The sequence below is a fragment of the Hypanus sabinus genome, chromosome 17 (assembly GCF_030144855.1).
Source record: "Hypanus sabinus isolate sHypSab1 chromosome 17, sHypSab1.hap1, whole genome shotgun sequence".
NCBI lineage: Eukaryota > Metazoa > Chordata > Chondrichthyes > Myliobatiformes > Dasyatidae > Hypanus > Hypanus sabinus.
Window position 1 is genome coordinate 38,636,793 of NC_082722.1, and position 17,406 is coordinate 38,654,198.

Sequence of the window (17,406 nt, forward strand, 5' to 3'; positions counted from 1 at the left end):
ATCCTACGAGTAATCATCTTCAAGAGAGAGGTGTTACAGTAATCCGAAACATCCAACTACAATTGGTCAGCTGACAACCAGTCCCAGGCTAACTTTCACTGATTGCTCATTGTTCCCATCAATGTCTTGAATGTTCTTGGGTAAACCATTTATATAGCTGTGCTTTGGGATGTACTGCTAAGTTTTGAGATAGTAGTTGTGTGGCTTCACTGAATAAATATTTATTTTGAGTTCCGCCTTTGTTCTATCCCCTGGCTTCACATCTGATCGGTAGTTATACGTGAGTGAACACAACAAATTGGCGAAGGGGTCCTGTATTACATCGACACGGGTGCACAATTCTACAACAACAGCAAGCTCAATCTGAGACAGCACGCAGTTAATCAAAACCTTAGCCAACAGGTTATCTGTGAGGTCAACGATGGCGGCATCAAACACTGAACAAAAAATGTGTCAGTAGAGTCAGTTGTTACGTCTATTTCTAACTTGCAGTTCGATACTGCTTTGGGAGTTACTTTTGAATTATGGTTCAAATGTTACAAAGATATATTCCTGGTCAAGTTCGCCAGCAAAGACAACTTGTAGAGGACATGCATTTAGCTCCAAAAATTGGATATTGCTGAATGTGAGTGCTATTTCAGCTTACTCTACCTAAGAGCCCATGTGTCCAATCGATTGACAAAACTGTCCAACAGCCTAACAAGCACTTTTGAAAAGCAGTCATCTTGCTTCAGTGTTCGCTACCACTGCCTAAAACCCATTAAACACAACGCGGATGACTTCACTGTATATGCTGGTGTCATCAGCAATGTATGTGAGAAGTTCCAGAGGGGTAACATTGCAGTTCAAATATCTGATTTTTATTTGCAGACGTCAGGCACCTGGCAATGCAGACGTTCGCAAACAGCTCCTGGCCAGACTGCAGCAAGACCCTAATATGTCTGTACAGGCTGTCACTCGAGAATGTCAGCGTTTGATCAGCCTGAAACATGATTCCAACCTGGTCGAACAGAACCATGTCAATGCAGATTCCAATGGCCCAGACATCATCACTCAGCAGGTCTCCAAGTGGCCAAGCACAGATTGTAGGAACTGTGGTACATAGCATTATGCAAGGAACTGCCAGTACAGGAAGCACATTTGCAGCAAATGCCAGTGCCGTGGTCACAAAGGAGACCTTTGTCACCGTCCACTGTCTTCCAGGCCAGGGAAACAGAAGGACAAACATAGAAACATAGAAAACCTACAGCACAATGCAGGCCCTTCAGTCCACAAAGTTGTGCCCAACATGTCCCTACCTTAGAAATTACTAGGCTTACCCATAGCCCTCTATTTTTCTAAGCTCCATGTACCTATCCAAAAGTCTCTTAAAAGACCCTATCGTATCCACATCCACAACCATTGCCGGCAGCCCATTCCATGCACGCACCACTCTCTGAGTAAAAAACTTACCCCTGACATCTCCTCTGTACCTACTCCCCAGCACATTAAACCTGTGTCCTCTTGTGGCAACTATTACAGCCCTGGGAAAAAGCCTCTGACTATCCACACAATCAATGCCTCTCATCATCTTGTACACCTCATCAGGTCACCTCTCATCCTCCGTCACTCCAAGCAGAAAAGGCTGAGTTCACTCAACCTGTTTTCATAAGGCATGCTCCCCAATCCAGGCAACATCCTTATAAATCTCCTCTGCACCCTTTCTATGGCTTCCACATCCTTCCTGTAGCAAAGTGACCAGAACTGAGCACAGTACTCCAAGTGGGGTCTGATCAGGGTGCTATATAGCTGCAACATTACTTCTTGGCTCTTAAATTCAATTCCACGATTGATGAAGGCCAATACACTGTACCCCTTCTGAACCACAGAATCAGCCTGCGCAACTGCTTTGAGCTGCTATGGACTCGTACCCCAAGACCCCTCTGATCTTCCACACTGCCAAGAGTCTTACCATTAATATTACATTCTGCCATCGTACTTGACCTACCAAAATGAACCACCTCACACTTATTTGGGTTGGACTCCATCTGCCAGCTCTCAGCCCAGTTTTGCATCCTATCAATGTCCCGCTGTATCCTCTGACAGCCCTCCACACTATCCACAACACCCCCAACTTTGTGTCATTAAGATCTCCCAAAAGCCATCAAAATCTACAAGGGGTTTAATGGTCATATTCAAAATCCACTTTGCCCCGGAGAGACGATACTTCAATGTATTTATCATCAATCAGTTGGTCAAGCTACAACGTGATATGGTTATCTCCAAATGCACATGGTGCGCACTGATGTCCCCACTAGTCATATCAACTCATTACTCTGCCTGTAGTCCATCAGGTGGAAACTTCCAGCTGATCAGCAAACCGTGCTGCATGGTAAAGCAGGACAGTAACCGAGTCAATAGTGTGTGTTACATAACAGACCAGCCAGATCTGAACATCCTTGACATTGACTGGATGGACAAGCTTGATCTCTGGATGAGGTGTGCATGAAGACACTGGCCATTCAAATCATGCCAGTGACACTGTACCACCATCAGTATGTGAGTCTATAACTCACAACTACAACTGCAGCAGTGTTTCAAGAAGGGTTAGGTTGCTGCACCAAAAGGCACACAGAACTCCATGTGTGCATACTCAAAGCCAGTCTTCTGTCCCAAAAGTCCAGTACCGTACATAGTCGTGGAGCAAGAGCTCGGTCTCCTGCAACAAGCCAGGGATATTAGAGCTGTCAACTACTCATATTGGGCAGCTCCAAGTCATTACCAAGAAAGCCAATGGTATGTGTGTGTGTGTGTGTGCGCAGACTTGTCAACTATCCTCATTGCACTTCTGGAGATGTAACAATATCAGCAGATCTCTTTGCAAAACTGAATGGTAGTCATACTTTGCAAAGTTGGACGGCTGAAGCCTACCTTCTAGTAGGGGCAAAAAAATTGAAAGTATCTTATCACTTTTATAACACATAAGAAGTTGTTTTCCTCCCTCCATCTGCCTTCTGGGTAAAGGCAGCTCCTTCAATTTTCCAACAGCTTATGGACATGATGCTGGGTGGTACTGATGGGGTAGCCTCTTACTTTGATGACATCATTGCATGAATAGACAGAACTATGCCAACAGCTGCAGCAGGTATTGAACAGACTACAAGTCTTCAGATTGCAACTTTTGGCAGAAAAATGCATCCTGATGTCTACAATCAAGTATCTTGGATTCATCATAAATGAGCATGGTCATCACCCAGATAATAAGGACATCACTGCTATCTTAGAAATGGTTCCACCATCAGCTGCCAGCATTTTACGATCATTTTTGGGCATGATCAGTTATTATTCAGCATTTCACCCAGCAGTGCCCTGCTCAATGGTCCAAACAATGCCAAGAGGTTTTTGATCAGGTGAATGTGCTGTCATCCAAGCCTCTCCTGACACATTTCAACTGAGAATTACCGATTGTCATTGTGACAGATGTGTCCAACTGCAGGGTGGGAGCTGTCATAGCCCATATCATCTGTGTTGGCTCTGAAAAAGCTGTCATGCAGGCAGACAGATCACTGACCACAGCAGAAAGGAACTATGGACAAATCAAGAAAGAAGCCTTGAGAATCATCTTTGCTGTGAAGAAGTTCCACAATTTGGCAGATGCTTCACTCTCCTCACAAGCCAGTTGTCTATCTTCGGGTCCAAGTGAGGAATCCCAGTATGTACAGATAACAGTCTAGAAAGGTGGGCAACAAAGATATTAGCCTACGAGTCTGAAATCAAGTACACATCAACCCAAGAACTTGGTCAGGTACCCTCTCCAGACTTAAGATTGGTTTGCTGAAAATGAAGATGCAGTTGTGGCTGTGATTTCAATCGACTGCAAAGTCTAATGGGTTGTTCGGCAGCTGCTGAAACTGTTCCAGTCACTGTCAACAAAAATCAGTTAAGAAACGTCTGCAGATCCTCATGTTCAGCATATCTGCACATCTTTGTTGACAGATGGCCAGTCAAGATTGAGGAAGGTGTTGCACCCCTCTTCTGACGTCACTCATTGGTCGCAACTGTAGACTCTTGCCTAATGTTTGGAAGCAGAACAGTGATTCCATGAACACTTCGACCAGAAGTGCTGAAACAACTCCACTGCTGTCATGCAGGCATCAATAAAATGAAAGCCCTGGCAAGAAGCTTTGCATACTGGCCGGACATAGACAAAGATTTCACTTCGGTATGCAAGAAGGCACCTTGCTTTATGGCAGCAACTGATTCACATCAAGCCAATCCACAACCATGGGCTCAGGCTAACAGACCTTGGAGCTGAGTATATATTGACTTCACTGACCCAATCAATGGGTGTACCTACCTGGTCCTGGTTGATCCCTCCTCCAAATGGCCAGAGGTATTATCTATGAAGTCAATGACAGGGCTTTCCATTCAGCAACTGCTACAGATCTTCAGCCGCTTTGGGATGCCAGAAATGCTTTTTTTCTGACAACTGCATTCAATTCAATTGACTGCAGTTTGATGCATCTCGCAAGAACAGCAGAATTATCCGCATCTGCTCACCCCCATATCACCCAGGGTCCAACGGCAAATCAGAGAGGTTTGTGAATACTTTCAAACAGCTGCTTTCAAATTCAAGAGGGGAAGGAGAATCAGCCAAAGGTCTCAACACATTTCTGCTGACATCAAATTACACCACATCCAGGCCTCAAGGGGAAGTCTCCAGCTGAAGCACTTTTGGGAAGAGAACTGCACACAATTTTGGATGCAATGTCGCCACTGCGTTCAGCATTCAGGACAGCAGATGTCAGGTGCACAAGGGCAGCCACAGAGACATTGGTCAACGGGTGAAATCATTCAACCTTGGAACTGCAGTGTGGGCCAGAAAGTATTGCAAAAGGCAAGACCACTGGGTACTGGGTCAGATTGTAGAGCACTAGCCCCGTTCATTTGACAAAGTTGTAGTAGACAGAGACCGCTGGCATCACCACATCAACCAGATGCGGCCTTGTGCTCCCAAAGACACCACGAGGTTGTCTGGCAGATCTTCAAACCCAGAGCTGGACCTTTATCTCCTCCAGGAGGAGTTCAATTTACACCGACCAAATCAACCACCATCAGAAGCAACATCACAACGCGAAAGTGAGAGCCAGCAACTACTAAGAGAAATGATCGCCAGCATCAGCCAGTTGCTCCAATCCAAATCCACCCTCAGCTCAAATCCTGCAGGTAGTCATCTTCAAGAGGGAGGTGTTACGGCAAGCCAAAACAACCTGTGCCTACTGATCAGCTGACAGCCAGGTTGATGTTCCTGTCAGCGTCTCAAATATTCTTGGGTAAAACTTTTAAACAGTCATGCTTTGTGTTGTACTGTTGAGATTTGAGATTCTTGTACTTGAACGGTTTTATTGAATAAAGGTTTATTTTGATTCCCAGCTTTGTTCTATCTCCTGGATTCTGGTCTCACTAGTTGTTATAGGTGAGTGTGCATTCCTGTTGCAGCTGGTTCCCCTTTGTGAATATCAATGCAAGTTAAAATTCTGTACCGTGTGTGTGTGTTTTAACAGTGACCATAGTCTCCAAATTGGGCGCTAATGTAGTGCAGTGGATAGTGTGACGTTATTACAGCTCAGGGCATTCTGGAGTTTGCAGTTCAATTCTGGCACTGGTCTGTAAGGAGTCTTCACATCCTCCCCGTGGAAGGCACGAGTTTTCCCTGTGTGTTACGGTTTCCTCCTACAATCCAAAGATGTACTGGGTAGGATTATTGGTTATTGTAATTTGTCACATGATTTGATTAGGGTTAATCGGGATTGTGGGATCGACGGGGTGGTGTTGCTTGAAGGGCCTAGTCCGTGCTGCGTCATTAAATAAATAAATAATCATAGTCACAGATAGTTGGAGCAAGGAAGCAGGCTTTAACCCACCAGTTATCGCATTTTATTCTCTTCGCATTGTCACAACTCCACTCAGATTCTCAAGTGAACACTAGAGGCAATTAACAGTGGCCAATTAACCTACCAGACTACACATCTTTGAATCCTTGACGGGAGAAAACCCGAGGATGCAGTGAAAACCCTTGCAGTCACCGGAGAAGTGTTCAGACTGTGCACTCTGAGGTCAGGAGTGAACCCAGGTTTCGGGTGCCGTGAAGCAGTGTCTCTCCACTGTGCCAGCCAGTATATCTAAAATTATGCATGTATGATTAAAAGACAAATTCATTTTCGAGGGCAGTGTAAAAATGGCATAATGCTGAATACGCCATGCTTATCAATGTAACACATACAAAATGCTGAAGGAACTCAGCAGAGTCAGGCAGCATCTATGGGGAGGAATAAAGAACTGACATTTCTACTTGTAGCATTCTTGAGAAAGAATACAAGCTAACTACCTTCTTCAATATCTTTTCAACATCAATTTATTTCATGTTGTGCATTTAATATTTCAATTCTACTTGAGGGATGTTGTAAATATATTGTTTGGTTAAATGTTCTTTGTTTTCATAATTCATTATGGGTTATACTATGTGAATGGCATAGAGTACTTCATTATGCCACCATGTCATATGCAGAAACATTGATAAAGTAAAAATGTGGTACACACGTTTATCCCTGGGCTCTTCATATTTTTCTTTTGATTAGGTTTGGAGTTATAAAAACATGCCATTTCCCAATACATAATGTTATTAATCATATTACTGCTTGAAATATGTTTTCCCCAAAACAAACCCTAGGCCATATTTGAAAATTACAGAGGAAAAAGCTGATTGTAATTCAAGTAGATCAACCTGGTTATTCTGATGCTTAGCTCCTGCTTACGCCACTGAAAATGTCCTACAAAAGCATAAAGTGCCTCATTTCTGTCTCCAAGAATCACTCTCTTTAGATCTAGTTCAAAATAATTCAACTAAAAGTAAGCTTTAGCTGGTATGGTACCACTTTACACTCACTTCCCCAGTTAATAAGGGAAATGAGCTTTCTGCAATATAAACTTAGCAGTAAAAAGAGGAATGTGATCATTTCAGGAGATGTGATACTGCATGAATTACTGAAAGTCTTGTTCATTTGAAGTTTAATAAATCAGCCAGAGATGTCAATTAAAAGAGAATTATAACAGGGACAACTATGCAGAATGTTATGTATTTACATTTCTGAAATCCAAAAGCAAATTGAGATGTTTGGGAGGGAATGGGTCAATTTCAGAGCATTCTTAAAATAATTGTTGAGTTTCACAAACTTAATTGATTTACATTTATTTTGGATGTTAACCTCAACAGAAAAAGCCTCAAGACTCTGGCCTTGGGACCACACTGCACTAGGGGATATTGTGACAAAAGGTTGGCCAATATACATATTTCAATGAACATGTTAATTGAAGTTAGGTCAACTGATGAGAATGTCCATGAGGAGAGGAATAGAAAGAAATCATGCAGAGATTGCTCTGGAATATTAATGAGTTTGGTGCAGATTCCAATTGATATAAACAATTGCTCCCAGACTGAAAACAGTGTCAAATATTACAGGAGGTCCATGCGACTTTAAGAATGAGGTAACTTAGAAAATTTATTATAAAAAGTAAGTAAATAAATAATGCATCAACATGCAAGAATGCTGGCTGTGGGCATCCCTGATGTGTCTGGAAACCCCCAAGACAGTCCATCTTCTTAAAATTGGTATCCCATTTCATCATTAGGGGGTTAAGGGGATTTGGGCATTTAACAAGTGTGAAAAAATGGGACTTTTATTCAAACGGATTATGTAATATTTTCTGTACAATCCTCCTGATCCAACATATGATGTCCAACGTCAGATTTCACTTCTGTATCAAACATTTATCCTGGAAATACCATGGAGGCTTTGCCGAAGTGAAAATATTGCATTGACTTTGGTAGCAGACTGAAAACAAGAAATTGGTGTACGAAGTCTGTTTTAGTCAGCAATTTTTAGACCAAGTTATGGGAAATGCAAAAATATGAACTCACAGACTTCATACCGAAACACCGATCGCTAGCAATTTCCAATGGCTAATGAGACTTCTAACAATATGTCCAGGAACTCGGTACTCCATTTTTCTGGCAACATAGCCTATAATTTAGTTGCGTTCATAATCTGAGGTTTAAAATGAAATTGCAGAATGCTTTGCAGAAAGAGCACAAATAGTTACATAGCTTCACTGGTGAGCATGACTTTTGGTTTCTCTCTAGTTATGTTTCGTTTTCTTCAGCACTGGAAGTACTGGGCAATTTTTGGGTTTGCAAGTTTTGCTTCTTTTTCTTTTTCATGCAGGTGCAGAGGTGGTGGGGAGGAAGTTAATGACTTTTCTTTCAACAACTCCTGTGGTTTTTCAGTATTTCTTGGCTATCTGGAGAAGATAATTATTAGAGTTGTATTGTACATGCATAATTTGACAAAAAAATTAACATTTGAACCTTTTGATATCCAGCCAAAACTATGAATTCAAAAAGGATTACATTTATTGTGTATATATATATATATATATATAATATACAATAATACACTATTATTATATATATATACACACTGCAACTACAATGCATCTTAGCAACCACCTTGCAAGAAGTTAGAATCTCACATTGAAGCATATCAACTGGATTCTTTCTCTTTAATTTTTACCTTCTGTTTTCAGTGCTTTCTCTTGTATTACTTCAGCAATATAAGAACTTCAAACCTTACTAAGTCATCCAGAATTTTTGCCATGCTATTTTCCTTTAATTTCTTTCTACCATTCTTTTGGTAGAAAATCTGTTCCTTTCATTTGTCCAGAGCTGCATTTCTATGAACGCTAACCTTGGAAAGTTTGGATATTAATAGCACACTTAAAAATGAACCTGTTCAAAAATGTGTTTGAATATACAACAGCTTTGGTAGAAGAAGTCTTACTGTGAAAATTGTCTCTTGTTGGGACTCTTCAGACAGCTGTGGTGTAGCCTTGGCCACCAAATGTATTCTAGTTGCAAGTCATTCACCCATCAAATCTATATTGTATCCCCACCATGGAAACTTGGCAGCTGGAATCTTAACTTGACTCAAACCACCATGTGTAACAACCTTAGGCTTAAAACCCAGCTGCTCTGAATATCGAAAAACTGGTTTATTCAAGAAAGTGCTTGGAGGGCCTCCTATGTGTGACTGATTATTCCCAGGTTGTTTGGTGAGCCAGCTGCATTAAAGCCCTCATGTTTGAAATATTGCTGCAGGAGGATTCAAAGGGAAATACACGTGTGACCTTAATAGGTGTTTCTATGACTCATACCCACATTTTGTTACACAAGACTGGTTACTGACAGATATTATTAGATGAGGGTTACCTGTGACAAACAGGAAATTTATCCCCCTCTTTGATACTGCAATATGCTACAGTTCAAATGAAACTAACTTTTCTCTTCAATGTCAATGTCAATATAACTCCATATTCCATTTTTAAATTGCTACAGGTTTGTTGATACCACTGTTTCAGAAGGTGCAGACATTTACAAACTTTCCTCATAGCAACGTTGAATGTGTAGGTGATATAACCCATCAATATGATAGGATGACTATATTCTTCTCACTGACAACCTACTAAAGGCTCCCAAAATTATCAAGATATAAAAAACTTAGTTTTATGTTTTGTGTATCATGTCCACTTTGTGTCTACTCACAGATTCATGGGGAAAGGAGCTGTTTCATTTGCTGTTGAAAAATGACGCTTGCAGAAGAGAATTTAACTCAACTCTTAGGACTGTGATATCAGAAACTTGTAATTTTGTATATAAATCTTGAGCAGCAGTTTAAACATGATTAATTTTGAACGTCCATAATTACATTAGCAACATCGTCCCACTTGTCTGAAATAAAAAAAGAAAATGCTAAAATAAAACTCAGCAGGTCAGTCAGCATCTGTGGGGAAATAAACACTTAACATTTTACTTTGCAGATATTTCATTAGAATTCATTGGCCACCATCTTTGCTTTAGAGTTTAACCGTTTTTATAAATATCCGAGCCCCTCAATATTCTTTGCTGTGCCCCTCTTCAGAGAATGTTTTTGTTATTTATTTTTGAAAGCTGGGCATCTCTAGCCAACATATATTTCCATTGCCCTTGATGATAACCTGCTGCGGTCCTTCTGGCGGAAGTACTTCCACTGTGCTATGATCAGGGAGTTCAAAGAGTTATATCCAGTGACAATGAAAGAATGGCAATATATTTCCAAATCAGGGCAGCATGCAGATTGGTGGAGTTCCAATGTGCCTAGATAGAATAGATATTGAGAAGATGTTTCCAATAACATGTTGGAAATAACAACACGAGTGAATCTGCAGATGCTGGAAATAAAAAAATCACAAAATGCTGGCAGAACTCAGCAGGCCAGACAGCATCTATGGGAGGAGGTAGTGACGATGTTTCGGGCCGAAACCCTTCATCAGGAGTGAAGTAACATGGGATGGTCGAGGGGGAGGGGGAATAAGAAGTGGGGGGAGGGATGAAGTAGAGAGCTGGGAAGAGATAGGCTGGAGGGAAATGGGCTAGGGGGAAGGTGGAGAATTATGGGAAATAAAAGAGGAAGAAAGGTAGGGCTGGAGGGAGATTATAGTAAGGGGGAGAAAGAGAGAGAAAGAGAACCAGACTAAAATTATAGATAGAGATGGGGTGGGGGGGGGGGCAGGGATATCAACGGAGGTCTGTGAGTTGAATGTTCATGCCGGCAGGTAGGAGGCTACCTAGGCGGGAGATAAGGTATTGCTCCATCGACCTGCGTGTGGCCTCATCTATGGCCTCCTCTACGACCAAGATGAGGCCACACGCAGGTCGATGGAGCAATACCTTATCTCCCGCCTAGGTAGCCTCCTACCTGCCGGCATGAACATTCAACTCACAGACCTCCATTGATACCCCTGACCCCCCCCTTACCCCATCCCTATCTATAATTTTAGACTGGTTCTCTTTCTCTCTCTTTTTCCCCCTCACTATAATCTCCCCCCTGCCCTACCTTCCTTTCTCTTTTATTTCCCATAATTCTCCACCTTCCTCCAGCCCATCACTTCACAGCTCTCTACTTCATCCCTCCCCCCACTTCTTATCCCCCCTTGACCATCCCATGTTACTTCACTCCTGATGAAGGGTTTCGGCCCGAAACATTGTCACTACCTCCTCCCATAGATGCTGTCTGGCCTGCTGAGTTCTGCAAGCATTTTGTGTTTTTTTTTGGAAATATCAGGTAGGACCAAAAGACACAGTCTCAGAATACAAGGACGTCCCGTTAGAACAGAGATAAGGGGAAAATTCTTCAGCCAGAGGGTGGTGAATCTGAGGAAATTCATCGCCACAGATGGCAGTGGAGACTTCTGAGTCATTGGGTATATTTAAGGCAGAGGTTGATAGGTTCTTGATTTAGTAAGCGTGTCAAAGGTTCTGGGGAAAACGCAGGAGAATGGAGTTGTGAGGGATAACAAATCAGTCATGACTGAATAGTGGGGCAGGCTCAATGGGCTGAATAGCTTAATTCTGCTCCTATGTCTTATGGTTTATTGCTCTATTCTACTTCATAGGTTTGAGGATTGCTGTCTATGGCATGTGCAGTGTATTTTGTAGTTAATACACACTGTAGACACTATGAGAGCAAATGAATGCAAGTGCAGTAGATGGATGTGCCAGTCAGACAGGTACTTTGTCCTGGAAAATGTCCAACGTCTTGAAAGTTATTGGCACTATACTAAAGGCCAATATTCTATCATAATTCTGTAAGTGGTGGAAAGAACGTGGTTTTTTTGGAGGTAAGTCACTTGCAACAGGATATTCTACTCCTGTATTCTTCAGGATATTATTAAGAGGAACACAATAATGGCAATATTACTGAATGTCAAGAGTAAGTCATTAGATACTTTCTTGTTGGAGATTCATTGCCCAGCAGTTTCGTGATGCAACTTCTATTTGACGCCAATCTGATCAGCCCTAAATATTATCTAAATCTCATTGGATTCAGTCATATGCAATTTCACTTGTCAAGGTCCAGTGAATGGAATTGAATTCTGTGCTGTTTTTTATGGACTTCCCTACTTCTGATCTTATGAGGGAAGGCAGGTTATTGTTGAAGTGCTGAAGATATTGCTTTCTATAGCATTGCCTATACTTCAGTCTGATCATAAACAATAAGTAAAATATTTTCATATTTAAAACTGAGTCCCTTTCAACTTTACAATACAATGCCCCAATCCCTTCCTTGATAACAGAAAGTCCAAACCAATATCATATATTGACAATTTCCAGGAATCAAGCTTGAGTTTTATATTTTCATTCTAAATATTTCTAACTTGATTGTTATATTTATATTCTATTTATATTCTTCTCAAAATTGGAAACATAACATTTGCAATAATTCATTAGTGTAATTCATTCTAAAGTGTAAGAAATATGCTTTAAAGGATTATCTTTGATCAAAATCAGGTTTATTATCACAGACAAATATCATTAAGTTTGTTGTATTGTTGCAGCAGCATAGTGCAATACATAAAAATACTATAAGATCCATTAAGAAATATATTAAAAATAAATAAGTATTGCAAAAACAGAGCAAAAAGGAAGGTAGTTTTCATGGGTTCATGGTCCATTTAGAAGTCTGATGATGGAGGGGAAGAAGCTGTTCTTTAAGTGCTGAGAGTGTGTCTTTAGGCTCCCAACCTCTTTCCTGATGGTTGCAATGAGAAGAGATCATATCCTGGATGGTGATGGTTCTTACTGATGGATACTGCCTTCTTGAGGTATTGCCTATTGAATAACAGATTGTAGAGTGAAATGGGGCCTCAAGGAAGCATTTCCTTCGTCTTAATAGTTTTATTTTCTGATATATTTTCATATTCATTTTTATGTTACGTTTCATGAAGGAGAAATTAATAAAAATGCAATGCCTATATGTGCTTTAGAGGCAGTAAGTTTCATTCATGTAAAAATGATTGGAATACAATCCCAACTTTGCTTTGTTTTTGTTAGTGCAACCAAAATAAGAAATCTTCAATTGTACTAACTAGGCTGATATTTTAAAATTAATTTTACAGTGTTGTAAGGATATTCATTGCATCTTTTGAATTTTATTATCAATTATTTATCAGTTGTTGAAATTACCCACAACTATTCTGATACATATTTTCTTCTTATCAGGTGTACAAAGTGGTGGTGATAAAGTCTGGCACTTACGATGGCAGCCAATCGTATATCGAACGACGATACTCAGACTTTGAAAAATTGCATAAAAACATATTGAAGAATTTTAAAGAAGAGGTTGAAGAAATTACTTTTCCAAAGAAAATTGTGTCTGGAAATTTCCAGCCTGAGAAAATCACTGAACGAAAATTGGCATTCAGGGACTATTTAGCCCAGTTATATGCAATCAAAGACATTCGGTTTTCTGATGAATTTATTGAATTCTTCTTCCTGCATGAGGTACATGAAGGCTATGGGTTCCTTAGAAGTGGACAGTACACCAGAGCTTTGAATAGTCTTATGAATGTACTTAGTTTGCAGGAAAAGCTATGCATGCATCACCATGATCGACTTGTCCTTACACTCAGTGCTATTGGTGTGTGTTGCAGAGATCTGAATGATATAGATGGTGCCTATGAATTCTGTGAGAAAGCGGGGCTTATTTTACATAAAAACTATTGCCACAAGTACTACTTCCCTTTGATAAAGGTTCAGATTATGTTAGGAAATGAATTAGGTAAGAATATGCAACACCTACAACACAGCCTGATTAAACTGGAGGAACTACATGGGAGCCAAAATAACCTGCCTTCTCTGAAAGAGCTGGTGGTACAAGAATTTATACAATGAGGCTGAAGGACTCATCTCCCTGCGAAGTCTTTATGACCAGTTAATTAAATTGACAAAAAAGTTATTGCTGGCCTTCCCAGTGTCCTCTTACTTTTAAGATAATTTATATTCTAAATTCTATGCTAAATAGTTTAAAAAAAAACTCATTTGAGTTCTCATCCATGGAGAAAAGAGATAATATCAGTTTCTGTTTTGCAAAGCAGGTGAAAGGCATGAAAAGCTTGTACCATCCAGTTCAATGTAGCTTCCTTATCTTGGAATGGCCACCTCAATATTTATACATTGTGCTACTAATCAATTAAGTCATTCAGCATGTTAAACAATAGATTATGTAGTTCAAAGTTAAAGATTAAATCTAGAAACAGTTGTCCAATAGTCAAGTAGATCATTTAGATCACTTTTGCTTTTGATTTGGCAGCTTAACATATTTCTTTATGATCCTTCTATGATGCTTGAGAAAGTGTCAGAGAAAAGAGATTAAATGCTTCTTCCAGTAAAGAGATAAGTGAAAAACCTCAAAGGAGGACCTTGGCAAAGATAATGCTTAAACAACAACACATGTCTGAGAACAGCACTGGAAATGTTGGGAGGAATACTGCAGAACAGGCAATTTTATCCAATGATAGACGATCATTTGGTAAAAAATAGTCTTTAGGCATACTGAACTACTGAATTAAGTGACTAAAATGATAGCCATGGGTAGGCTTTTATCCCCCTTTTCTCATTAGGGGACAGGGGAACGCAATTTGACTTAAAAGACTTAATTCTTATCAACCATTGGGTATTAAAAAATAAACCTACACTGTGTGCTCAGAGCAAAGAAACAGTGTAAAAAATTTCAGAATACTTCTCCATGCCTGGGCACAAAATAAATGAGTTTATTCTTTGTGTCATATTTAGTTTGCTGTTTGGTATGCTCTGTAACACTTGTTTATCCCAATACAAAGGAAATCAATGGTTACCATGTAATTCACCCTGGAATTTCCCCATCTCATTTTATGGCCAAATAAAGGAAACATTCTGCATTGTGCTGAATTTTAGGTTGTACTCTTATGTGGTCTCTGTGGGGGAAGTAAGTTTACACTGTGAACATTTTCTAAAACACGAGCTTGAAATAATTTGCATGAGGTAAGTTCCCTTTTGGTGATACAACAAACAAAATACTGGATGAACTCAGTGTGCCGGTTGACTTTTTGGATTCAGATGAAGGGTTTCAACCTAAAACATCAACTGTCCATTTCCCTCCACAGATGTTGCCTGACCTTCTGAGTTTCTTTATCATTTTGGTTGCTCCAGATTCTAGCATCTGCAGTCTTTTGTGTCTTCTTTTTAGTCATAAAGTCATAGAAAACTACAGCACAGAAACAAGCCCTTTGACTCATCTAGTCCATGCTGAACCATTTAAACTTCCTAGACCCATCAACATGCATAGACCAAAGCTCTCCATACCCATCCCATCCATGTACCTATCCAAACTTCTCAAATGTTGAAAACAAAATTGCATCCATCACTTGCACTGGCAATTCATTCTGCACCCTCACCACCCTCTGAGTGAAGAAGTTTTCCCCTCATGTTCTCCTTAAAATATTACACCTTTCACCCTTAACCCATGACCGCTAGTTGTAGTCTCAGCCAACCTCAGTGGAAAAAGCCTGCTTGCATTTACCCTGTCTATACCTCTCTTAATTGTGTATACCTTTATCAAATCTCCCCTCACTCTCCTACGTTCAAGGGAATAAAGTTCTAACCTATTCAATCTTTCCTTATAACTCAGGTCCACCAGCCCCAGCAACATCTTTGTAAATTTTCTCTGTACTCTTTCAATATTATTTACATCTTTTCTGTAGGTAGGTGATGAAAACTGCACACAATACTCCAGATTAGGCCTCACTAACAACTTCAACATAACTTCCCAACTCTGGTACTCAGTACTTTGATTTATGAGAGGCAATATATCAAAAGCTTTCTTTACAACCCTATCTACACTGCTTTCAATGAATTATGGACTTGTATTTTCAGATCCCTTTGTTCAACTGCGTTCCTTGGTGCCCTTTTGCTCATCGTGCAAGACTTACCCTGGTTGGTCCTCCCAAAGTGCAACACCTCACATTTGACTGCATTAAATTCCATCTGTCATTTCTCAGCCCATTTTTCCATTTAGTTCAGATCCCGGTGCAAGCTTTGATAGTCCTTTTTGCTGTCCACTGCACCCCCAGACTGTGTGTCATCCACAAATTTGATGACTTTGCCTGACCTATTGACTCCTGACTTTGGCTGAGATTTTAACAACATCTGTCTCTACAATCACTCCACTATCTGTTCTTGCCGTCTGATTCCCATCCTCCCGCAACTCTTCTTTAACTCCATCCCCCCCCGCCCCCATGCAGTACTAGCAAATATTCCCACTAGGGTATTAGTCCCCCTCCAGTTCAAGGGCAAACTGTCTCCTCTATAGGTCCCAGCTTCCCTGGAAGAGATCCCAATGATCCAAAAATCTGAAGCCCTCCCTCTTACACCAACTCCTTAGCCACATGTTAGATCAAACGATCTTCCTATACCTGGTCTGACTACCATGTGGTCTGGATAGCAATCTTGAGATCACAACCCTGGACATCCTGTCCTATAACTTAGCACCTAACTCCCTGAATACACTTTGCAGAACTTCATCCTTATTCTTATTTATGTCATTGGTACCTATATGGACCATAACCTCTGGCTGCTCACTTTCCTACTTAAGAATGCTGAAGACTTGAGCCTCCCTGGCACCTGGGAAGCAACATACCATCTAGGAGTCTTGTTCTCGTCCACAGAACCTTCTTCCTCTTTCCCTAACTAACAAATCCCCTATCACACAGCTCACCTCCTCCCCTCTTCCCTTCTGAGCCTCAGGGCTAGACCTGGTGCCAGAGACCCGACCACTGAAATTTTTGCTAGGTTATTGCTCCCAACAGTATCTAAAGTGGTCTATATGTTGATGAGGATGGCCACAGAGGTACTCTGCACTGACTCTTTAACCCCTCTCACCCTCCTGACTGTCACCCAGTTTCCTGTGTTCTATACCTTGGTGTAACTAAGTCTCCCTATGCCCTGACCTCACTAACTGTCCTTTTGGTGATGTTTATTGCCTCTGAGTATAATGTAGGGCCATACTGTGTGAATCCAGTGATCTAAAACACTTTGAGGTGCCAACAGTTACACCCAAAATTGATACTAGTCTGACCCTCAGTTCGACTAGCTGCTTAATCTAGGGGATGATAGTCCCTGGCCTGGCCAAACTTAAGAAATCTTGTTTGGGTGGATGCTGTGCGATGTGTCCCCTGTTACAACTCAGTACCATGAAATAACAATAGCACACAATATGCGATTAAAGAATTGAGCTTTATAATCCTTAATATGACTGTATGGTTAGAAAAGAAGCAACAATAAAGAAAAGGGCCCATTAGAAACATAGAAAACCTACAGCACAATACAGGCCCTTCAGCCCACAAAGCTGTGCCGAACATGTCCTTACCTTACAGCTACCTAGGCTTACCCATAACCCACTAAGCTCTATGTATCCATCCAGGAGTCTCTTAAAAGACACTATCGGTTCCGCTTCCACC

General features: G+C 40.8%; 1 protein-coding gene across 2 annotated transcripts in view; it reads left to right on the plus strand.

The window, feature by feature from the left end:
* snx20 (sorting nexin 20) overlaps positions 1 to 14,829 on the plus strand; it is a 98,639-nt gene extending 83,810 nt beyond the window's left edge. For both annotated transcript variants that reach the window (XM_059992873.1, XM_059992874.1), the window contains exon 4: positions 13,133 to 14,829. In XM_059992873.1, coding sequence (XP_059848856.1) covers positions 13,133 to 13,804 — 672 coding nt within the window. In that variant the 3' untranslated portion in view covers positions 13,805 to 14,829. The remainder of the gene's footprint in view (positions 1 to 13,132) is intronic.
* The last annotated feature ends 2,577 nt before the right edge of the window (positions 14,830 to 17,406 follow it).